The sequence below is a fragment of the Apodemus sylvaticus genome, chromosome 15 (genome assembly GCF_947179515.1).
Source record: "Apodemus sylvaticus chromosome 15, mApoSyl1.1, whole genome shotgun sequence".
In the NCBI taxonomy this organism is placed as follows: Eukaryota; Metazoa; Chordata; class Mammalia; order Rodentia; family Muridae; genus Apodemus; species Apodemus sylvaticus.
In genome coordinates this window covers 22,941,368-22,967,787 of record NC_067486.1, presented here as the reverse complement: position 1 = coordinate 22,967,787, position 26,420 = coordinate 22,941,368, and the positions used below count along the sequence as shown (strand labels likewise).

Here is a 26,420-nt window from a genome sequence, read left to right as displayed (position 1 = left end):
CATGATGCTGTTAGAAGGCTTCAATAAGGACATAAATAACTCCCTTAAAGAAATACAGGAGAACACAAGTAAACAGGGAGAAGCCCTTAAAGAACTACAGGAAAACACAACAAAACATGTGAAAGAATTGAACAAAACCATCCAGGGTCTAAAAAGGGAGGTAGAAACAATAAAGAAATCACAAAGGGAAACCATCATATTCCAGAGTCATGAGATCCCTGTTAAGGAAAGCTGCACACTAGCTGTGATACCAGCCCATGATAGAGAAGTGTATTACTACAATCCACAAAGTTCAGGACATAGAAAACCTAGGAAAGATGTCAGGAGTCATGGATCCAAGCATCAACAACAGAATACAAGAGATAGAAGAGAAAATCTCAGATGCAGAAGTTACCATAGAAAGCATTGACACAAAAATCAAAGAAAATGCAAAATGCAAAAATCTCCTGACCCAAAACATCCAGGAAATCCAGGATAAAATGAAAAGACGAAATCTAAGGATTATAGGTATAGAAGAGAGTGAAGATTTCCAACTTACAGTGCCAGTAAATGTCTTCAACAAAATTATAGAAGAAAACTTCCCTAACCTAAAAAAAAAAGAGATGCTCATGAACATACAAGAAGCCTACAAAATTCCAAATAGATTTGACCAGAAAATAAATTCCTCCAGTCACATAATAATTAAAACAGGTCAAGTAACATATAAAGGTAGACCTATCAGAATTACACCAGTCTTCTCACCAGAGACTATGAAAGGCAGAAGAGGCTGGGCAGATGTCATGCAGACCCTAAGGGAACACAAATGCCAATATCCAGGAAATCTCTCAATTACCATAAATGGAGAAACCAACATATTCCATGACAAAACTAATTTACACAGTATCTTTCCACAAATCCAGTCCTTCAAAGGATAATGAATGGAAAACACCACAAAAGGAGGGAAAGTACACACTAGAAAAAAACAAGATTAATTAATCTTCTTTCACCAAACACAAAAGAAGAAAACCAAACAAACATAAAAATTATATCAAAAATAGCAGGAAGTAACAATCATTATTCCTTAATATCTTTTAACATCAATGGACTCAATTCCCCAATAAAAAGACATAGACTAACAGACTGGATATGTAAACAGGACCCAACATTTTTCTGCATACAGGAAATGCATCTCAGTGTCAAAGACAAACACTACCCCAGAGTAAAAGGCTGGAAAACAGTTTTCCAAGCAAATTGTCCCAGGAAGCAAGCTGGAGTAGCCATTCTAATATCCAATGAAATAGACTTTCAACCAAAAGTCATCAAAAAAGACACAGAAGGACACTTTATACTCATCAAAGGAAAAGTCTACCAAGAAGAACTTTCAATTCTGAACATCTATGCTCCAAATACAAGGGTACCCTCATTCATAAAAGAAACTTTACTAAGCTTAAACTACACATTTCACCTCCCAAAATAATTGTGGGTGACTTCAATCCCCCACTCTTCTCAATGGAGAGATCAGGGAAACACAAACTAAACAGAGACAGTGAAACTAACAGAAGCATTGGACAAAATGGATTTAATAGACATCTATAGAACATTGCATCCGAAATCGAGAAGATATACCTTCTTCTCAGCACCTCATGGTACCTTATCCAAAATCGACCATATAATTGGTCACAAAACAGATCTCAACAGATATAAGAAGATCGAACTAATCCCATGCCTCCTATCAGATCACTATGAAGTAAGGGTGATCTTCAATAGCACCAAAATAACAGAAAGCTCACATACACATGGAAGCTGAACAATGCTCAACTCAATGATACCTTGATCAAGGAAGAAATAAGTAAAGAAATCAAAGACGTTTTAGAATTTAATGAAAATGAAGGCACAACATACCCAAATCTATGGGACTTGATGAAAGCAGTGCTAAGAGAAAAACTCATAGCTCTGAGTGCCTACAAAAAGAAGCTGGAGAGAGAATACACTAGCAGCTTAACAGCACACCTGAAAGCTTTAGAACAGAAAGAAGCTAATACACCCAAGAGGAGTAGAAGGCAGGAAATCATTAAATCCAGGGCAGAAATCAACCAAGTAGAAACAGAAAGAACTATACAAAGAATCAACCAAACCATGAGCTGGTTCTTTGAGAAAATCAACAAGATAGATAAACCTTTAGCCAGACTAAGCAGAGGGCACAGAGACAGTATCCAAATTAACAAAATCAGAAATGAAAAGGGAAACATAACAACAAAAACTAAGGAAATTCAAAAAATCATCAGATCATACTACAAAAGCAAAACTGGAAATTCTGGATGAAATGGGCAATTTCCTATACAGGTACCAAATACCAAAGTTAAATCAGGATCAGATATACCATCTAAACAGTCCCATAACCCCTAAAATAATAAAAGTGGTTATTGACAGTCTCCCAACCAAAAAAATATATATATAAAGAACTCAAGAAGTTAGACTCCAGAGAGCAAATATATATATATATATATATATATATATATATATATATATATAAAGAACTCAAGAAGTTAGACTCCAGAGAGCCAAATAACCCTATTAGAAAATGGGCTATAGAGCTAAACAATGAATTTTCACCTGAGGAATATCGAATGGCTGAGAAGCACCTAAAGAAATGTTCAGCATCCTTAGTTATCAGGGAAATGCAAAATAACCCTGAGATTTCACCTCACACCAGTCAGAATGGCTAAGATCCAAAACTCAGGAAATAGCAGGTGCTGGCAAGGATGTGGAGGACAAGGAACACTCCTCCACTGTTGGTGGGATTGCAAGCTGGTACAACCACTCTGGAGATCAGTCTAGCAGTTCCACAGAAAACTTGGCATGATACTACTGAAGGACCCCATTATATCACTCCTGGGCATATACCCAGAGGATTCTCCAGCATGTCATAAGGACACCTGCTCCACTATGTTCATAGCAGTCTTATTTATAATAGCCAGAAGCTGAAAAGAACCCAGATGTCCCTCAATGGAGGAATGGATACAGAAAATGTGGTATATTTACACTATGAAATACTACTCAGCTATTAAAAACAATGAATTCATGGAATTGTCAGGCAAATGGGTGGAACTGGAAAATAACATCCTAAGTGAGGTAACCCAATCACAAAAGAACACACATGGTATGCACTCACTGATAAATGGATATTAGCCCAGAAGTTCAGAATACCCAAGACACAATTCACATATCAAATTATTCCCAGGAAGAAGGAAGGAGAAGTCCCTGATCCTGGAAAGGCTTGGTGCAGCAGTGTAGGGGAATACCAGGACAGGGAAGCAGGAGGGGGTTGATTGGGGAACAGGAGAATAAGAGAGGGCTTATTGACTTTTGGGGGAGGGGCAACCAGGAAAGGGAAAATAATTTGAAATGTCAATAAAGAATATATCTAATAAAAATAAAATAAAATTACTTGTTGAACTATTTTAAAAAATCCACACATCAAATGATGTCCAAGAAGAACAGAGAAGTGGCCCCTGGTTAGGGAAAGACTCAGTGTAGCAGTATAGGGCAATACCAGAACAGGGAAGTGGGAAGGGGTGGATGGGGAAATAGGGGGAGGGAAGAGGGCTTATGGGACTTTCGGGGAGTGGGAAGTGAGAAAAGGGGAAATCATTTGAAATGTAAATAAAAAATATATCAAATAAAAATAAAGAATATATCTAATAAAAATAAAATAAAATTCCTTGTTGAACTATTTAAAAAAATAACCACCTAGTCCTCTAACGTTTGTGGCTATGAGCAGTGAACCATGTGCTATCTATTTCATATTTAATTTTGTCCCATAGAATAAAAAAGATATATAAGATATTACTAATATTTAAGCCTCCTCATTTAAAATTTTATTATAAATTATCTACTAAGCCCTGGACAAATATGTAAATAAGCAAACATTTCATCTATCAAAGAAATAAATAATAAATAGTACTTACTCATAGAGCCTTGGGTATTCCAATATTCCAAGGTCATTTAATAAACCAAATGAAATTGAGCCATTTCTCATAGTTTCACTCAAAGCTACTATATGGAGAGCAAAATAATAGGCTACAAAATAAAAACACAGAATGATATTCATTCTATTTTTCAAACATTGTTTTACTACAGATGCAAAGAGACACAGGAGCACTCATGATATATGCATATTTTATAGGCAAATAAAAAATTCAGATAAAATGATTTTACCAATGGATAATTCATTCTGTTTCTTGTCAAGTTCTTTAAAAATCACTATGCTTAATTCTTTGAGAATTTCAAAGACTTTATCCTGATCGTATTTATCCTCATCCCAAATTTCTATATCCAGCATCCCCACCCTTACTTTCTCATCCAGTGAACTTTGAGTTTTCCAAAACTCCTCTTCATCAACTACAGATCATGTTGCCCAACTATACTTGGGAGTGGGACCTGCCCTGAAGGGTGGTCAACATACTAGGGGTAGCATCTTTGTAGAAAATAAAAAAAAGAACTAAATCAGGTTTTGAGAAATAAGAACCTGCCAGACAGTCTTTAGTATGGTGATAATTTGGCTAAATCAATGCTAAATTATAACATGTTTTCAAACAGAAAACCAAATAGATACATAATATAAGCTAGTTAAACAATGTTATGTTTTTAAGGAACATGTTTAAGTATTTATTATAAGGTCTCCTAATGACCTGCTAAATTTGCTTAACAGCTTTAATCGGCAGTGGCTTTGGCTGCTGAGGAGTGGCAGTGAGGTTAAATAGCTATATCTAGCGTAAGATCACTGGAGCTGTTATACCTCAGCTAGATATGCAATATATAATAAATATCATGCATGTGCACATGTACACACACTTACATTTTTAAGGCATAAAGCATTGTGTTTTAAATTATAAGATAACTAATAAATAATTAAAATATAAAAAATAATTGGGCAACATGGTTCAGTACTGAAATGTCATCAGTAGGATATATTTAACAATAAAAAATTAAGCAATAAAAATTATCAATGAAAAGAAGGGTGAAGTCAAGAAACATATGCAGACAGCTCAAATTATGAAATAGAAGAGAATATTCAACATTAGGAAGAAGAGAAAAGGTGAAGAAGAGAACGGGAAGAAGAAAAGAGCATTGAAAACGTGGAGATGTGAGTTCATATGAGTGCAGGAAGTACATGAGAGTGCAGGATGTACATGTGAATGCAGGATGTGCATGTGAGTGCAGGCTGTACATATGAGTGCAGGAAATAGATGTGAGCGCAGTATGTACATGTGAGTGCAGGATGGACGTGAGTGCAGGATGTACATGTGAGTGCAGTATGTACACATGAATACAGGATGCACATGTGAATGTAGGATGTGCATGTGAGTGCAGGATGGACATGTGAGTGCAGGATGTAAATGTGAGTGCAGGATGGGCATGTGAGTGCAGGATGTGCATGTGAGTACAGGATGGACATGTGAGTACAGGATGGACATGTGAGTGCAGGATGACATGTGAATGCAGAAGTACATGAGAGTGCAGTATGTACATGTGAGTGCAGGATGTACATGTGAGTGCAGGATGTAAATGTGAGTTCAGGAACTATATATATGTGAGTGCAGGATGTATACATGAGTGCAGGATGTACATGTGAGTGCAGGAACTACATGTGAGTATAGGATGTACATGTGAATGCAGGAAATACATGTAAACACCAGTAGTACATGTGAGTACAGAAAGCATATACAACCAGGGCTTGAAAACAAATGGAAGCAGTGTGGTTGATTCCATCGTGTAGGGATGGTGACTCCATTGTCTTTCTCCCTTGTCTGCTGTGATTGACATTGTCTCTCTTCCTATACTTATTATAATGCTTGTCTAAACATTGTATTTAGGAGTAGTAACTGGATTCTTTAATTTGCAGGTTTAAAAACAGTGAAAATGCCATGCTTAACGATTACTTAGAACCATGCACTCCATTATTCTCAGATAATAAATGCTTAGCTATAATGACTCATTTAATAAAAAATGCATACAACTTACTACAAAATGGATTCTGGCTACTAGTATCCAAAAATGCAATAGTCCTAAGAGGCCATCCTTCTGTTTTTTTCTTCAACTCTTCTTTCCATAGTTTAGCTTGATTACCTAAGATTTGAGAAAAAGAGCATAGAAATTGAATTTCTATCAATGAGAACACAAAATTCTTCAAATCACTAAAGTTCTTAGATAGCAATGTACATGATCAAATGTAGATTAAAATGTACCTTAAAAATATGCAAGATACTTTGTTAATTCTCAAAGTAACTTATATGGAAGATTCACAAAATCACTCTACTTATTAGAACCTGACATAATCTCAATGACTAAGATCCACTTGAATCAGTTTTTACATCATGTTATAAATTCAGAAGTTTATTTACAAATCTTTTTAGTAAATTTACCAGAATAAATTAATTATAAAACATTTTAACATGCAATTTAGCTCTAAGAATAAAACCCCCAAATTATTATCTATATACTATATAGTATATATCATATATTTATATATGTTGTATGTATACTATAATATACATGAACATAAATAATATAAGTCTTATGTATTGAATATATTTCTTTTTTATTATATATTTTTATTTTCTTTGCAAGCATTTCTGGAATATCTTTCCATGATACTAACCAATATTGATATCTTTATAATATGCTGAGACCTGGAATTCTCTTCAGAAAGTACTGAACAGTCTCTGGAATTATTTTAAGTCCTCTTTTTTCTTCTTTATATTTGAACACCTTTTGCTTACTTATTTATCCCTTCATGATTTCATCTACATGGATAATATGAATTTGTTGGCTTGGATGAGAAGTTGTAGGGAGGGGAAATATTAGGAGCTGTGGCCCTATTGGGGGGGAGTATGTTCCTGGGAATGGGCTTTGAAGTTTCAAATGCTCACCCCAGGCCTAATGTTACTCTGTCCTTCTGCTGCCTCCTGCTCCAGATGTAGAACTCTCAGCCACTTCTCCAGCACGATGCCTGCCTGTGTGCCACCATGCTTTCCCCCATGGCAATAATGCACTAAATCTCTGAGCAGGAAGCAGGCCCCACTTATTCCAGGGTTTTTTGGTAAGAGTTACTGTAGTCGTGGTGTATCCTCACTGCAACAAAATTCCAACTAAGGCAGCATATACAGTGCGCTTTGATTATATCCCCCATTATCTTCTTCATCTCCTCCCACTACATCCCATCGTTAAGGGGTAATTTATATTCTATTTTTTAATTTTCATTTTCAAAATCCCTTGGTAAGTTTTACTGATATGGAAGGTATGAATTATGCAGAATTCTTGACTACTTGCTGAGAGGAAATATAAAGCTAGCTAGCTACAAGGTACACCTCTTCACTTGTACCTAAAGACTTCCTATTGAAGGAAAGAAAGGGAAAAAACAGTTTCCAGTACACAAAAAATTGCAGACATTCTGCCTCTAAACATAAGAAAAGAGGAAGGAAAATTTCTTAATCAAAAATTGATAGAGAATGTATACACGGAATTGTCCATTACCCTGATGAAAAAATTTCCCCAAACCATAATATACTAGCAGATTATATAAAGCACACTTAAGCATCCAGCCTGAAATACTACCCTGATGGTGTTACTCATCTTCAAAAGAAATTTAATAAGCACAGCAACTTCTCTCACCAAGTCTTGGGCAGGAGTCTTTGTAAAGGTTCCCACAGTCCACACACAAACCACTCATGTAATCTTTGTAGGAACGACAAGGAAAAGAAACAAAGTTGCAGTTTGTTTCAAAAGCTGCCAGAAACAAGTAAACTGCTCTCTGATGGTCACATTTAATGTAATTCATTCCTTAGGTGTGAGAAAAACAAGCAAAAATAACTGTAAATACATGAAATCGTGGTCAAGTAAACTAATGAAAAACTGACCATTCACTCACAGCAAATTCTGTTTCTTATGTATATAAAACATTGTAAATACAGTTATATTTCAACTTATCAAAAATGTACCAATGAAATTTTAAGTCAAGCATGACATATTCATTGGAATTAATAAAACATTTCACAAAGTAATAAGCATCAAAAGCATAGATGTTAAAATTTAACAGGCTATAACTAACACAGTACAACAATGTTTACTATTACTGAATTTTTCCCTTTTAGTTCTATATCCCTAAAATACTGGTGCAATGTCAAATATGTCTATGGAGGAAAGTGGAGTTAAAACTTACTAATGTCACCTCCCTTTCCCGATTTTTCATATTTTCTTTCATTGGTTCAATCTTCTTTAGTCACAGTGGCATTGGGTCATGCACTTAACCATCATAGTGCTTAAGAGGGCCCCACACCCAGAAGCCATGCATAACTCCATGTGTGGGACATATAAGTGCCCAGAGTCATCCAATGTGTGTATATGTGGAAATATAGTGTATATGTGGAAAAATGAGTGCTAAATCTTGTGATCAAACTCAAGTTGTAGGATATTCTAGGATACCTTAGCTATACGTGCCTTTCTAGATGACTTAAAATTGTTTTCATGATTACAAACATAAACTAAAATTGTTGAAACCACACAAAGCAGGTTTCATCCATGACCAGTTTTTATATATGCTAGTAACCTTATATATTAAATGGTCTCAATTTACATTTACTTCTTGCTGATAACTCTCTTAAGTCAATAGCAACATTTCTGATTTCAAAATATTGCCCACAGATTAAGAAGTCAAAAGCTAAGTTAATTTCTCCTATAATTTTGAATCCTGTGTAACTGTAATCAGACTATATTGTATGAAAAATCCAGTTTCAATGAAAGAAAAAAGAATGAAATACATTCAATGTACCTGAAAAAATTGATGTAGGACAACCTGGCTGTTTTCTTCCTCCATTTGGATAAAAATCAATGTGTCCCGAAGGCTCTAGAATGCCCAAGCCTAGGAAGAAGACACCCATGAAATCATAGCGATTTTTGAAATGTTTTGAGCAACTGTATATATGAAAAAAAATCTGCTAAAATACATTAAAGTCGTTCTTCAAAAATTGTTCTATCTTTGCTAGTGTCTTCTGTCTCCAGAAACCCGTCCTCCCATCTCTCCTTCTCACTCCCTCCTTCTTCCCCCATCACCTTTTTCCATTTTCAGAGATATATCCATAAGAAATATATATCCATATACCCATATTCATATAAACAACAGCTCAAAATGCCCTAAAAATCAGTATGCAACTGAAGCCTGGACCCAAACTCAGAACAATCCTTTTTATTTTGCTCCCTAAATTCTAAGATTATATGTATGAGTTACAATAAATCGCTGTTATTTTTTTAAAATAACTGTTTTCTGATACCTCCTGTTTAAATTGATTCTCATAAAAATTACGAGATAATAATTTTGCACATTTATTTTTCACCTCCTTACTGAGGGCCAATCCTAATACTTTGAGGTGAGGAGGGTCAGGAAAATCTTAAAATGTAAGAGAAACTGAAAAATCTCTTTGTCAGATGGCAATCAGCATAATGGAGAAAATTCAAAATCAAAAACACGTGCCAGTAGGGCTAATCCTTGAATACTTTTTGAAGTAGAAGTTAAAACTGGAAAGCTCTTAAAGGTAGCTTGGCTAGAGCATTCCTCACTCTGCAGTTTGACAACCTAAATGGATGTGTGACAAGTAGAACACAGTGAGTCAACAGGATCTGTGGGAACAGATAAGGGTCAACAAAGAAACTGCCTAAGGGACAGTGGACAAGGATCAGCACAAGATGACATACAGGTCACATACAGATGTCGAGGCAGTGTGATGCTTGTCTCATTCTTTGGATGATGGTGCCCTGGGCTTGCTGATGCTAGCTTGCAACTTGAGCTAGGGCGGCATGAGCCATGTGGCTATGATTTATGTGCTTCTATCTGCTTGTAGATTTCCAGGGCTCTGGAGAAGGTTCAAATTCTGAATCTATCATCAATATTTCAATCTATAACCAAGAGGAGTATGAAAGGCATTATCAATCTCAGAAAACTTGGGACTCATATGTGAAGTCTCACAGCCAGATAAGACTGAAATCCTTTAGCTGACAGTACAACCAATTTCATGCTACTGAATTCTTGGGATAAATATTAGTGTCCAGGTATGGATCAAGATGCAACAGCTTGATTTGGGCAGAGGATACAACAGAATCCAGTGATGTGTCATGACATCATAACGAGCCAGGAACTGCTGGGCAGACACAGCATGAGGAGATGAAAAGGTGCTCCGTGGAAAAAGATGAAAGCCAGTTTAAATCATTTCATTACAAGTCCTCAGACTCCATAGAAGCAAGTGTGCCCTCAACCTAGCAGTGGAGAATCCCTCCTTTAGCATTATTATGTATGCACTTAGTTGAATTCAAGCAAAAATGGCCATTATTTTAAATAAGGCCTTAGAATAGAGATTTTCAGTCAATGGGTCACCATCCCTACGAGGGTCAAGTGATCTTTACAGGGGTCACCTAAGACCACCAGATAACACAGGTCTTTACATTGCAATTCATAACAATGGCAAAATTGCTGTTATGAGGTAGTAATGAAAGTAAGTTTTTGGTTATAGGTCACTGCAACATGTGAAACTGTATTAAAGGGTCACAGCATTAGGAAAGGTGAGAACCATAGCATTGGAAAGAGGAAAGTCAGCTCTTTGGAGTAATTCTGAAATTACAAGTTCTCAGACTCCATAGAAGCAAGTGCGCCTTGTCTCAATGCAACATGAAAGCTAAAAAGCAAGAAGCATGGGTTAAGACAGATCTCCCACATCCCAATGGTCAGCATGCAGAAGAATGCGAATTGATCCATCCTTGTCTCCTTGTACTAAGCTCAAATCCAAATGGATCAAGGACCTCCACATAAAGCCAGACACTCTGAAGCTAATAGAAAAGAAACTGGGGAAGACCCTTGAGGACATCGGTACAGGGAGAAAGTTTCTGAACAGAACACCAATAGCGTATGCTCTAAGAGCAAGAATTGACAAATGGGACCTCATAAGGTTACAGAGTTTCTGTAAGGCAAAGGACACCATCAAGAGGACAGATCGGCAACCAACAAATTGGGAAAAGATCTTCACCAATCCTACATCAGATAGAGGGCTAATATCCAATATATATAAAGAACTCAAGAAGTTAGACTCCAGAAAACCGAACAACCCTATTAAAAAATGGGGTACAGAGTTAAGCAAAGAATTCTCACCTGAAGAACTTCGGATGGCGGAGAAGCATCTTAAAAAATGCTCAACTTCATTAGTCATTAGGGAAATGCAAATCAAAACAACCCTAAGATTTCATCTTACACCAGTCAGAATGGCTAAGATTAAAAATTCAGGAGACAGCAGGTGTTGGAGAGGGTGCGGAGAAAGAGGAACACTCCTCCACTGCTGGTGGGGTTGCAAATTGGTACAACCACTCTGGAAAGCAGTCTGGCAGTTCCTCCGAAAACTGGGCACCTCACTTCCAGAAGATCCTGCTATACCACTCCTAGGCATATACCCAGAGGATTCCCCACCATGTAATAAGGATACATGCTCTACTATGTTCATAGCAGCCCTATTTATAATTGCCAGATGCTGGAAAGAACCCAGGTATCCCTCAACAGAAGAGTGGATACAAAAAATGTGGTATATCTACACAATGGAGTACTATTCAGCCATTAGAAACAATGAATTCATGAAATTCTTAGGCAAATGGATGGAGCTAGAGAACATCATACTAAGTGAGGTAACCCAGACTCAAAAGGTGAATCATGGTATGCACTCACTAATAAGTGGTTATTAACCTAGAAAACTGGAATACCCAAAACATAATCCACACATCAAATGAGATACAAGAAGAAAGCAGGAGTGGTCCCTGGTTCTGGAAAGACTCAGTGAAACAGTATTTGGCAAAACCAGAACGGGGAACTGGGAAGGGGTGGGAGGGAGGACAGGGGAAGAGAAGGGGGCTTACGGGACTTTCGGGGAGTGGGGGGGGGGCTAGAAAAGGGGAAATCATTTGAAATGTAAATAAATTATATCGAATAAAAAAAAAGAATGAAAAAAAAAAGAAAAAAAAAATAAAAACAAAAGAACTACTCAGCAATCAGGAAGAAACAACAGGTGTTTATCGTGAGCTCACAAATGGTCCTTGAGGCAGGCTTGTCATATGTGCATATATACATATGCATATACATAAAAACATATCTTTATATATTTTTATTGTTTAATGATTCCTATGGGTTTGTCTTGCAGGGCATGTGCACATAACTACAGGTGTCTGTGGAGGTAAGAACTATTTTATACTCTCTGTAGTTGTAGGTAGTTGTGAGCCACCTGTTATCAGTGATAAACTCTGAATCTCCTCAAGGGCAGTGCATTATCTGAACCACAGAGCCCTCTCAGCAGCACCCTGCTTACATAATTTTAAATCTAGATTGTGAAAACAAGAAGAAAGGGGAGATTTGTCTACATTTGATTTGTCTTGCTTCACATAGTAATTCCAAGTTTCACTCATTTTTCTGAAAATGGAGTGATTTCATCTTTCTTTATAGCCATATAAATCTCTATATGTTTATCTATTCATGGGCATCTAGACTGCTTCTGTGTCCTTACTGTTGTTAAGTAGCATGGCTATAAACATGGTTATATACCATACATAAAGAAAAATATTGAAGTGAGTTTGGTAAGTAGTCAAAAGACTCCCTGATATGAAGAGTTTAGTCAATGTTAGAGTCACCAGATCAAATCCAGAAAATCATTAAACTCTAACTCACTCTCTCTCTCTCTCCCTCCCTCCCTCGCTTTCTTCCTCCCCCTCCCCATCTTCCTCTCTCTCTCCCTCATTCCTCTTCTTCTCTCTTTTCTTCCTTGCTGGACCCTTCTCCCTCCCTCTCCCCCATTCCCCCTTTCTCTTTCTGTCTCTCTGTCTCACTATGTCTCTCTCTGTCTCTCACTCTCTCTGTCTCCCTCACTCTCTCTGTCTCTCTATGACTCACTTTCTCTCTCTGTCTCTTTGTGTTTCTCTCTGTGTCTCTCTCTGTCTTTCTCCAACTGATTCATCTCATTCAATCAATCAAAAGGGCCTCAGGACTGTCTCAATAACTCTTCTAATGCATTTGTCCAACATTTTATAACCAATGCCACCCAAACTCCCATTAGAGAGCTTTATAAAGACAATTAAAACTCAATGGAGAACTAATCCCCAATTATAGAAAATATTCCTTAATTGTGGTTTTAGTGCTGTGCTCAGTTCTACTTGGTATGCATTACAGGTGGAAAAGAAACCTAAATAGCATCATTGAACTTGGCAAACAAGTATTATAAAATCTGTGACTGCCAACAGAATGAAGAATTAAACCCCAAACATTTTATCTGCAACTCTTCCTTATCATACACCCTCTTCCCTGGGATGTACATTTCACATTTTGCTTTTAAACACAAACCTTATAGATACATATTATTTTACCTTTGGAATCAGAATGGATGACATCTACAAACTTTGCATCTGTGTAATCTAATCTGCTATTTGATGGCTTTCCAGAAAATCTTGGTCCAGCTGGATCAAGACCTGAAGTGCAAAACATAAACTATCAATTGAGTTATATTTTACTAACTTGCTCTATTTTCCACTTGCCTGATTTTCAATTATAAATATAAGCACTTGCAATTTTAGTTTAAACTTGTCCCAACATATTTAGAGTGAAATTAAATATGACAAATAGCAAGTACTTTTATTATTTGAATATTTATCGGCACCCTTCAAAGACATTCCAAACACAGGAAAGATGTTTCAAAAAAATATTGATAAGATATTTTAGCAAATTTATCTAAGGAGTAGACGAAGTAAGCTGTGTAACTTTATATTAATAGTAACCATGACCTCTTGCATTGGAGGAAAAGCCCTAATAAATGTCTTCTTGACCTCTCCTCAATTCCTCACCATACCAGCCTCATCCTATATTTTTCTACAGGTAAAAAAGGCTCCTTAGATGTCAATACTATTCAGGTAACAAAATTTCTATTTTCTTAACATTCACATCTCCGAAGAGGTTCTTATACATCCTTAAGGAAATACGTTGCAAATCCAAGAAATATGAATGCTATGCTGTAGAATAAATTGTAAAATAAAATCTCAAGATCATGACTTTCTGAAGCATAGCAAGGGCATGGGAATAAAATTCAGTTCATTGAGAAAGACACCATTTTCCCAGACCCATGTGGCAGAACAACCTCAACAAAAAAGAAAAAGCTGACTCCAGTAAGTTGTCCTTTAATCCAAATCAGTATATAAATAAGTGTTATTTTAATTATTGTTCACCTCACACTCTTCTGTTGTCCCATTTTATTTAGCCTGTTTGACTGAGTGGCCCACCTATCTCCTTATCTAAATTTTTCTGATTTAAGAATCTGTGTCAATAGAGAAACAGATAAGCAAGTGCGTGCGTCTATGAGTGATTTCAACTCCCCTTTCCCTTTTTTATGGAACTTTATTATGACAATATTGTTCTTTATAAATCATTGGAGTTACCACAATTATCCTATTGATATAGATATGAATAATTGCTTAATAATCCTGATATAGACAAATGATGAAAATTTATGTGAGCACAATGGGCCTGCTGCCTTTAAGTATAGTTAAGATTACCTTGTGAATCTGAGAGAACATGAGAATAAATTTCAAGCTTGAATAGTAACTCTGGATTTCTTTAGTACTCAAATGAATGCTTAAAAATAGGAAAATACCATAGTGCTTATGGATATGAACTGCAGACCTATAATTTTTAGCTAATTTTTAACTGAGTGGAATGGACTTTGCCATGTAATCTTTGACATTTAGATAAAGCTAGAAAACTTAATACTTGTGTTTCATGACCACAATAATCAGTGAGAAAATATTCATAATCCACAGTTGCAAAGTAGTATTCAAATACAGTTAGTAGTTGGGCCTGCTATAAGCATTCCTCCATCTTTGATCATTTTTCTTTCTTGTTCAATCTTTTTACATTCTCTTTTATCATCTCCCATAGTTCTTATTGTCTGTTGTTACTGACAGCTTCTAATTACTAATTGCTCCTTTGGTGTGTCTTACACTACACTAACCTTTGGGCCTAGATAATTCCTTGTCATTGAGGCAACCCTCAGCTAGTGGGATGAGTAGAAGTACATGTTAAATCGGGTAGCATCTTCCCATACAGATTGCCAATAATGTCTGAAGTATTGCCAAATATCTCAAGAGGAATATCTCCTCTGACTTAGAAGCAACCAATCGTTTATCTGGTGTGAGACATTATTCCGTTCAGTTTAAATAGAACAAATTCTAATGGAAAATGTGCTAAAAAGATAATTTTTTCCAGTTTTCAAAAGGAACATTAAGAATGATAGAAGTAGAAAACACCTCTTATGAAGTCCTCTATCAAAGGAAATTGTGACAAATTCCTGATTACACAGAAACTGCTTCATCTCCAAGGGAGAATATGCAGTGTAACTGTGGCTACAAAAAAAATGAATTGGGTAGTGTTCCTTCTGTTTCTATTTTGTGGAATAATTTGAAGTGTATTCATATTAGGTCTTCTTTGAAGATCTAGTAGAATTCTTCACTCAACCTATTTGGTCCTTAGCTTTGTTTCGGTTGGGAATCTTAATGGCTGCTTCTATTTCTTTTGGGGTTATAGGACTGTTTAGATGATTTATTTGCTGATTTAACTTTGGTAACTGGCATGTGTCTAGAAAATTGTTCATTTCATCCAGATAAAAGATAATTTTACAAAAGAAAAAGATTGTTTTACCTGTAATTCTTCCAAGTTGACCATGAAATATCTTTCCTACAAAGCCGCTAATATGAGCCCCTAAGCTCATGCCAATGAAATGGAAATTGTCAAGTGATGCCCCGTGGGTCTGTAAATGAAAAATGCAATGTAATAACTTTAATTTGGGTAATCACACATAATTCCTAGTATTCTGATATTCTGAAATACATTATTGATTTTGGTTTCATGCATTTCTGGAACATAAGGAAGGGAACTTATAACTGTGAAAAGATGCTAGTTTGTTCTGCTTGCATCACAAAATATCTGATCTTTCTCTATTCATTTCCAATAACACTATTAAACTTTACTTGAAATTTTAAAGTAAATTTAAATATAACACCAATTTAAACTTTTAATTACCCATAATATAGATTGAGATATGTAAAAATAACATTTAATTACTGAGACATACAATGATCAAATAGTAATAATGGGCATGATTATGTGCTTATTTTGTGCCAAATACCTTAATATGTACTTTATGCTTTATATTTAATATTCATGTTTGCCATATGATATTCATATCCATCTTATTATTTAAAACTAACCCTATGCTAAAATTAAATATTAACTAAATAGTATTCTCTTTAATATCCATTTATTAAGAAAACAAGTTAAAGACATATATAAAGCTACATATAAAGATGTATTCTAAGTCACTGAAATCTGAATATTTGCGCCTCTGAAATTCTAAACCTTAATGTTTATGACCTCTGCAGGAAGCAGAGCACAGAGAATGTGATGGTATCACAAATTTGGAGCATTCAAGAATGGGGCTAATGTCCTGACAGATGAGATATAAAGGAGCTCATTTGGATCTTCCATGATGTGACAACAATGAGAAAAGATTCAACTCATGATCCAGGACTAGTTCTCACCAGAGCCAGATTCCACCCATCCTTGTAGAACCATGAGACATGAATGTGTTTGTACATAAGGTCAGTTTAAAGAGTTTGTTATACAGTGGCTCAAATGGACTAAGACCCAAGGCTGGAGATGTTTGATTATGAAATATATGCTAGCCTTCTGTCTTCCTTTCAAGATATAACATGCCCCCTAGCAGAACTGGTAAAAGTATAAAAGTCACTCTTACTTTTGAAATGTTAAGATGAAGTATATAGCTTTAAGGTGGGTTTCATGACCATAGATTAGGTAATACAGTAAAACAATCGAAGGACAAAGTATGGACATCTGGTTTACCTCAAGTCAGCAGCTTTAAGAGCTCTCTGGGTGTATACTTTCCGGAAGACTACCAGGGAGCTAAAAGTGATGATCTAGATTACATAGTGATGTTTGAAGCTCATAAAATGATGGTCATATTTTATCACTATTGCAGAGGATGGCAGGGACTTTCCCAGCAGAAAAGCAATTCTGTTCTTCAAATACCTCAAAGCAATGTCTCAAAAAAGGAGTAAGTAGTTCTCCAAACCACAAAGCTATGGCTACTTTTCTCCCAGCTCCTATAAATCCTCTGCAAGCAAAATGCTATGATTTTTTTCCTAAATTTCTCAACTCACACTTTCCACAGTATGAGGTGCCCATTATCTCAACTTCTGCCCTGGGTCACAATGTTTTTAAAATTGGAGATTAAAAAAAACATAATAAATTGTTTTATTCACTTGTTAGTATATGTCATGTGTTGATTAAGCATATACACACTTGCACATATATAGTAACATGTTTCTATATAAATTTAATATTCATGCAACATACAATAATATTTCTTTATTTTTAATGTATAAACAAAGAAATCTGGCGAGATGTGAAGTGGCTGTTCACAGTGACAAGATGAGAGGCAAGAGACTTGAGCTTTGATCCCCTCCAGTCTGAATCCTGGTGTGGAGGCTTTGATGTTATGCCTGTTCAATTTAGCATAAGTTGATCTCAACTAAAATTCAGACTTTAAAACCAAGAAGACCCCAAGAAATTGATTATGACCTGTCTTTCTCTGGAAATACTGTCACCACCAAGTCTGAGAAAAGACATGAACTACCATAAAGTGTTTACTATGCCCTAAAGATTGGTATGGAAAACAATAATTATTCAAACATAAAAGACCTATAATATGAAGCCTTGAATTTAGTAGATCCATGCCAACCCTGAGGAGACCTGAGGAAAACTGAGATCTATATTTAGGAATGTCAGAGTAAACTACATCTTAGTCTCTTTTCCTCTCATATTTATAAGCAACAAATATATTAGATCTAAGAAAAGATAACTAAAAAAAGTACAGATATTACATTAATGTCCTTTCCCCATATAAAACCACTAATTCAATCTAAATTCAGAGTTTGAAAGAGATTTAAATTTTAATAGTTTAAAAAAGCTTTCTCATATTAAAAAATATGAAAATGAAATATGGATTATTATTTAGAGTAGACTTTAATAGGGCTTAAAATTATTCTGTCTAAGCTAAAGTTCCAACTGCTTATGTAAAAAGTATTAACTTCATGCTATCACATAACAAAGTATATATTGCATATCACGGGGTCTATCTTACATTTTTCCAACTTACCAAAAGAATTTCAATAGACTCTCTCAAAATCTCTGCAACTCTTCTGGTATTTCTAACCGCTCTACTGTAAATAAAGGTTGTAGCTCCCTGGTTCCAGTCTACAACAATGAGATTCACATCTTCCTCTTTCAAAAAGGCCTTAGTAAATGCATGCAGCCACGCGGGGGTGGAACCAAGCGGCCTGTACCCATGAATAACCCAGACGGTTTTCTTCGATGGGTTGAAGCGGGTGTTGAGTGAGTTATTAGACTCAAAGAGTGGTTCAGCGCACTTGGCATTGCCCCTTGAGTACATCAGCAGATTTATCTTTATTTTGGGACAAAATAAATCTTTTAAGGAAGTCATTGCATTTAACTTTGAGAATTCAAGACATGTTCTATTATTCTCTGAAAAGATAAAAAGTCAATCTGAACATTAGGATAACAGTGCAGTTTTGTTGGTATAAGATTATACAACTGAATAGAAGAATTCTGTTTCATTTGCAAGTTAGCATGATTTACTGAACAACTCTAATGCTAAAGCTGTACATGATTTAGGCAAAAAAAGACTTCCTGAACTAGAAGTGATAAAAATAATAATGATAAATATGAACAAATGTGATAGGTTCAAAGTCATACACATTCTTTTAAAATAAAATAAAATGTCTCTGACATAAATTGCTGTTATTAATAATCAAGTGGGAAGGATGGCAGAAAAGATAGATACATTGATTGTGAATTTTCACAAAAGCTTTACAGAAATGTATTTACATATTAAAATGGTATCTCACCATTACCCATATTAACATAAAAATAATGCAGTATCAGTTTGCTCATAAAGTAGTATAAAATTCCTTCTATGGCACTTATTGTAAGCACTTGAAAGTGTGAAGTAGAAATAACTCTAGTTCAAGGTTAGCCTTGACAAACTAGCAAGACCACCACGAGAAGACAAAGGAAAGGAGAAGAGAAAAAGGAGACAGGGAAAGAGGCAAGACATCGTTCCAATAAGACCGGTGGGAGTAGCTACCTAAAACAGATATAAGCAAATTCTGAGAACAGACTTATAAAACATGGGGCCTGAAAGCCTTGCGGCTCAGGGAGCCAGGCTGGAGCAATTGTAAGTTTGACATGTATCCAAATCCTGATAGTCTTGTTCTAAGATGGCAGGAGTTAGAACTGTTCCCTCCTTGCTCTGGGTCTGCATGATCTGGTGCAAACGGCCTCTATGACCCCCAACTCTGCCAACCTTGGGGTAGTCATGCAGCCTGGTGCCCAAATTACAGCTACAAAGTCCCCTCTACCTGCCTACAAGGCCATGTCCAGCAAGTACCTGGAATTTATTTTCAGGCAAATGAAGCATTCCCAGCACCTTTGTACAAGCCAGCCATGTATGCTCACCCCCAAATCCACGTACCCACTCCCTAAGGTTTATATATCCCTTTGAACCCCCAATAAAAGAAAGTTGTTCCATTGAAAATGTCTCTGAGAAGGTTTTTTTCTGCTCACACTGAGCCGAGATCCCAGGGATCGACCACCTTGCTCCACAGGTAAGGTTTGTCTCTTCATCTGAGCAGGTATGCAATGGTGACAGGATGCCCCGCAGGGGCAAAAGCAGAAGCAGTAAAGCAGTTTGGAAGTTTTATGTGTATATGTGTTGTGTGTATATATTAGATGTAATTATTAAAGTGATTTTATAATATTTGAATTAAAGTAAGCAATTATATTAATGTTGCAGATATTAATCACAGTTTTTATATAAAGGCACAAAGTATAAAATACCTTCATCTGTCTATCATCTACCTATCTATTCATCTATTCATTTACCCATCCTAGAAGGATAAAGGCCAGAAAATGAAATAACTAAAATTACCCAATAGCAGTGGTCATTGTAGGCCATAAAATAATGGCTGCTTTATATTTAGATTTCTGTAGTTTTCCAGAATTGTGAATTATTGAATAAGCACGAGGATAAAATATTTTTATCAGCACACTGCTTTGAGTTACTTCTAGAGCATCAATTTGATAATATTATTTAGGAAACAAAATTTTCAGTACTTGTCAAATATTTATAAAAGCATTAGTAAGTATCTCAATTTTAAATTTTAAAAATTGATCAAAGGAAAATAAAAGAGAAGAATAACAAATATTTTAATATTGTCTATAATATACAAGACTTAGGAGATAATTCTGATTTTGAAAGAACAGATGCATTGTTGCTACACTTACTAAGAGGAAATAAATTAGTTATGGAGATATAACTCCTACATAATATTCCTGGGTTACCAATGGGGATGTAATTAAAAGAGCTTTGATCCTGCATATGTAATAAGTATCAGAGAAAGGAGAGGGTATTAGGAACAGATAGCTCCACGGTGGCTCGCAACATGCTATGCTGAGCAAATTTTATGAGTCATACACATCCACCTCATACATCGTCATGTCTGGACAAGTGTGACATATGGTTAGATAATCCAAACAGCTTTGTTAGAAGACTTGACAGACTTTGCCAGGTCTCAGAAGGAGTAATACATAGCAAGATGCATATGACACATGTAACACAGAAACACCTCCATCCAAAGAGTCACCAGAAATATGTTCTATAACCAGTCATAGCATTAACTGCTGATTTCCTATGGTGTTGTCATTCAGAATAGAAGAAAACAATGTGATTTCGAAAAGCAAGGGAAAGAAGCTACTGAAGCAAAATTTAAAAGTTATAAAACACAGTACCAGATCAAGAGAGGCACAATTAAAACTCTGATTAGGGAAAATATACACATGCATAATAAACATTCAAGTTATAAAATCATATAAAATATGAAATCTCTCCCTGAAGGAATGCATGGAAGAAGGCAGAGTTAACACTATGAAGAGAGTGGAGGTAATGTTTACAAATGGTAAACATTAAAACTTGTAGCTGTTCTGTAAGGGGTTTCACTTGTTGGAAAAAGAGGGCTACTTCATCAGCTAAGGATATCTTTGGATAGCAGTGTTGGCAAACTCACCACAATGCGGAGAAAACCACTCAATTGGACTCACCAGGATTTTTAGAAGCTCCATTATTTTTTGATGAAAAATTTAAATACCCTAAAAATGTGAAGACAGAATATTCAGATTACAAACAGAGTAGTGGTAACTTCAAGTTTTCTCCTTTTGGAACATTCATCAAAGAGACTAAGATACAAAGATGAGACTTTAAGTGGAAACATTTGAAACTTGAAAAAAATTATCTTTTACCATTTCTAAAAGATACGACTCTCAAATGATTATGTTGCACTTATTGCTATGGTATGTGTATGTTCATGCACCTGCACACCTGTGATACACATCGATGTGTATGTATGAGACAGCCATATAGAAACAGCAGATGTCTGCTTCTGTCACTCTCACCTTGACTGCCTTGAGCCAGGATACTTCACTAACCCAAAAGCTACTGATTATATATATATGTTGGGAGGAGGTGCAGCAAACTTTATTGATGGTATTCAAGAGAGTAGGTGTCTTAGTGAGGGTTTCTATTCTTGCACAAACATCATGACCAGGAAGCAAGTTGGGGAGGAAAGGGTTTATTCTGCTTACACTTCCACATTGCTGCTCATCTCTAAAAAGAAGTCAGGACTGGAACTCAAGCAGGTCAGGAAGCAGGAGCTGATGCAGAGGCCATGGAGGGATGTTTCTTACTGGCTTGCTTCCCCTGGTTTGCTCAGCTTGCTCTCTAATAGAAGCCAAGACTAACAGCCCAGGGGTGGCGCCACCCACAAGGGGCCCTTCCCCCCCACCCCCCATCACTAATTGAGAAAATGCCCCACAGCTGGCTCTCATGGAAGCATTTCCTCAAGGGAGGCTCCTTTCTCTGTGATAACTCCAGCTTGGGTCAAGTTGACACAAAAACAACCAGTACAGTAGTTAAGGCTTCCTAGAAATCTCCTGTTATTTTAGGAGTCTGGGGTGGAAATTGTAAGGGAGATGCTCTGTGTTGGGGACCAAGTTGGGGCAGGAATGTCTCAGCAACCGAGGGCCTCTCTTTTCACTAAATTGACAGTCAAGGGATCCCTAAAGGCCCGCTTGTCTCTGGCCCTTATCTGGAGTTATAGTCACTCACAGCTATGCCCACCTTTTTCTCATGAGTACTGGGGATTCTAACTCAGGTCCCCTTGCTTTCCAAGTGAAGTCTGATAATATTCTTAAGTAAAAATGTTAGATTCATAGAGATATTATTCATAGAAATTCATTTGACATACTGAGAGTGAATTTGAAAACAGGTACTGATTTAACTTTAAATGTTAAAAAGCTGAATAATAGAGGAAGTTAAGCACACAATTTGTCCATATACTGTGCACATTAAACTTTTACTAATAAAAAGAATGTAGATGAGGAGTATAGAAAATTAGACACATCCTCAACTGAAGGTATTGCAAGATTCCTATTCTTATCTCCACGAATACAAATACTTCAAATCACTGGAGGAATGGAGTTAGGGGAAGAAAAGAGTTATCACGTGAGACTAGGCAATGTAGTTCCCCAAATCTCAATGGCAGATATGCCATAGTTCCTTGTAAGCTATTGCCTAAGGAGGCCCCAAAGAAACCCAGAATAACACAAGGTGGTGTCACTGCTCTTGGTTTGCTAACAGATCTTGTCGATAAGAGGATATTGTAAAAGACAATATAGCCGGTGAGTGGAAGAAATAAAGAAAATAAGCTATTTCTGTGGAAATTTCCTCTCTGCTGGTTCTCTTTCATAGGGTCAAGCAGTGCTATGCAGGAAGTGCTATGCAGCTGCTTGGGAAGAAGAGGCATCAGCACTCTTTGCTCCACTGTGAACCCTCTGGACACCAATAGCAATTCAACAGGAAAACCGCACTCACTCACTTTGTGCATGAGTGGCACGGCTGTTATGGTGGTAAATCCCTTCTTTCTCCGATTGGACTGAAAGTCTGGTCCAAATAAAGGAACTCATGCCTTATAATATAAACCTGTCCAAAACTCCATGAGGGAGGAGACCTTAGGCCCTAGAGGGGATATTACTACCACTGTTTTGCTAAATTGACAAGCTGTGTTCTGAATGTGTGCATTTATTTTCTTTCATTTTTATTGGTTATTTATTGACATTTCAAATGTTATCCCCCTTCCCAGCTTCCACTCTACAAACCTCTTATGCCCCCCACTCCTCCTGCCTCTATGAGGGAGCTCTGTCATTTGCCAACCCACTCTGCTTCAGTGCTCTAGCATTCCCCTATCTTGAGGGGACAAGCCTCCACTGGACCCAATGGACTCCCCTCCCACGGATGTCTGACAAGGTCATCCTCTGCTACATATGCAGCTGGAGCCATGGGTAGCCCCATGTGGACCTTTTGGTTGGTGGTTTAGTCCCTGGGAGCTCAGGGTGTCTGGTTGGTTGATACTGTTGTTCATCCTATGGGAGCGCAAACCCCCTTTAGCTCCTTTAGTCCTTCCCCTAACTTCTCCACTGGGGTCCCCACACTCGTTCAATGTTTGGCTCTGTATATCTGAATCTGTATTGGTCATGTTTTAGCAGAGACTCTCAGGGGACAGCTATACTAGGCTCCTGACATCATGCATTTCCTGGCATCAGCAACAGTGTCTGGGTTTGGTGTCTGCAGCTGGCATGGGTCCCTATGTGGAGCCATCTCTGCTCTTTCTGAATGGTTTTGAAGTTCTGTCCAAAATAAGGAACTCATGCCTGGTAATATAAACCCATACAAATCTCCATGAGCAAGGAAACTGTATGTCCAAGAGGGGAATCTTACTATAACTTTTTGGCTAAATTCACTAGCTCCCTTCTAAATGTGTGCATTTATATCTATAAGCTAATGCTACTTCCAACCTCAATCAAAAAAGGCTTCTCTTTACAGTAAGTGGAAACAAATATGGGGATGCACGTTTTTTTCAGAGTACTTAGAAAAGTGATGCTTGGTCCTAAGCAGGACATTTATATCATCTCCTTAATATTCAGGAAATATAAAGGGAAAGGGGATGGAAAAATGTAAGGCCAAAAGACAGGGAGAAGACCTGTGAAATATTGCCGTCGGGGCATGCCATATTCAATATAATTATGGTATCACCACAGATGATTCAGCCTGCACTGAGCCTCTACGAGACTGGGCCCACTGACAGTCAATCATGGGTGAGTGGCTCATACCAGTTCCTACTGAATGATGCCTGGATAGTGGCAGGCACAGTCTTCACTTGTATATAACACTATGGATCTCACCAGGCTCTCTGAGATAGCTACAAACATAGAATCAAAGAAAAATAAATGACCTGCACTTTATCTAATGACATAGGATTGTTTCTTAAATAGCATTAGCAAGAATATTAATACACAGCACCATGTACACCTGAAAACCACATATTTAAAAACTATGTATGAATGTGTGAGCACATAAAGATTATGCATATAAATGGCAAAAAATTAAGACATTTAAAGTCTGGTATAATGGCCAAGAATCCCAAGAATGATACCCAATATTACTGGCTATCCAAAATATGTTAATTAATACCAAAACAATATGCCATTATACACACACTAAAATACTAAAAATCTGTAAGACCAGAAAGGAAAGTATTACAATCTGTAAGCCTAGCAGGGAAAGTATTATTGAGGACATAAAGCTACTGTGGAAGAAACTGGAAAATAATATGAGACCTTGGAAACAGGTTGATAATTCTTATAGTGAAAATAGATACCTTATTAAACCATAACAGTTTATATCTAGATGTTAACTATTGACAACTAAGAACATATCCTTATAAAAGCATGTACAAGTTCATACTCATGATTTCTAAAAATATCTTACTCTTAATGGAATCTACATGCCAACCAGGCATGTAGATTCCAACACGTGGACACGTGTTCCAACATGTGAACAGTTGAGTTCTTACAGTTTGTATGATTTATTACTGCCCTAGCAATAAATAATAATAATAACAAACTATTATTATTATTGACCTTAGTCAATTGTAAGAATATATCAAGTAGAAGATACAGAAAAGTTTAGAAGAATGAGAAACAACCATTTACATGAAATTTTAGAAAAAGGATATTTAATCTAGAATATCAGAAAACAGGCCTGGATTACACGGAATCAGAAGTAGAGGAGAAAATCATCACAAAGGATACAAGACAACTTGGGTTATAGGGAATCTTTTACATACTAATTGATATGATTTTGTGTATCTTGTAAAATATGGTACACATACTTTTTGCCATGTGTCAATGGGTTCAGTTAAATCTGGACATTTTGCTACATTTGGTTATACTTTTCTAAAGTAAATTTTCAAAGGATACAGGATAGTGATGGTCTAAGAATTTGCAAAGAATATAAACATAAAACTGTATGTATGCATGTTTGTTTGTTTGTTTGTTTGTTTATTTTAGACAAGAGAATCAGTTATTTCCCTAGGATGGTCATGGTCTCCTAGTCTCAGGGATTATTCAATCCCAACCTCCTAAATACTGGATTTACAGGTATGTAACACTATGATTGCTTCAAGTCAACTTAAAACTCTAATAGCTAACCCTAATATCAAACATAAACCAGCTTGTACACACATGTGCTACATAAAATGTAGATCATTCATTACACAGCCAACAACCAAAAATCAAAATTGTTAGATAATCTGATTACAAAAAATACCATACTACAAGCCCAAAATACATGCTTTGTATATTCTTGGCCCAGGGAGTGGCAATATTAGAAGGTATGGCTCTTTTAGAGTAAGTGTGGCCTTGTTGGAGTAGGTTTGTCACTGTGGGCATGGACTTTAAGACCCTCATCCTTGCTGCTTGGAAGCAAGTATTCTGCAAGCAGCCTTCAGATGAAGATATGGAACTCTGAGCTCTTCCTGTTCCTGCCTGGATGCTGCCATGCTCCCACCTTGATGATAATGAACTGAACCGCTGAACCTGTAAACCAGCCCCAATTAAATGTCATCCTTATAAGAGTTGCCTTGGTCATATTATCTCACATATGAAAATAGAAGTATGGTTATTAAAATGATGAATATAAGAAAGAATAAAGTCATCTGTCACAGTATGAATTGTTTTTAACAGTCATGAGTATGAGTCATTATTTTTTTATAGTGTGTGACATTTAGTTTTAGTTTAAAAATATGGGGACAGAAACTGAAAAATTAAGTAT

At 36.5% G+C, this 26,420-nt stretch overlaps 1 protein-coding gene across 1 annotated transcript in view; it reads right to left on the bottom strand.

The window, feature by feature from the left end:
* The window catches only part of Lipi (lipase I), a 51,480-nt gene that overhangs the window by 16,698 nt on the left and 8,362 nt on the right, over nt 1–26,420 (bottom strand). The window contains exons 2-9 of the mRNA XM_052159102.1: nt 21,296–21,343; nt 18,276–18,661; nt 15,740–15,848; nt 13,420–13,521; nt 8,810–8,899; nt 7,654–7,821; nt 6,004–6,108; nt 3,948–4,059 (exon numbers count right to left, since the gene is read on the bottom strand). Of these exons, the coding sequence (XP_052015062.1) occupies nt 3,948–4,059; nt 6,004–6,108; nt 7,654–7,821; nt 8,810–8,899; nt 13,420–13,521; nt 15,740–15,848; nt 18,276–18,661; nt 21,296–21,343 (1,120 nt within the window). The remainder of the gene's footprint in view (nt 1–3,947; nt 4,060–6,003; nt 6,109–7,653; nt 7,822–8,809; nt 8,900–13,419; nt 13,522–15,739; nt 15,849–18,275; nt 18,662–21,295; nt 21,344–26,420) is intronic.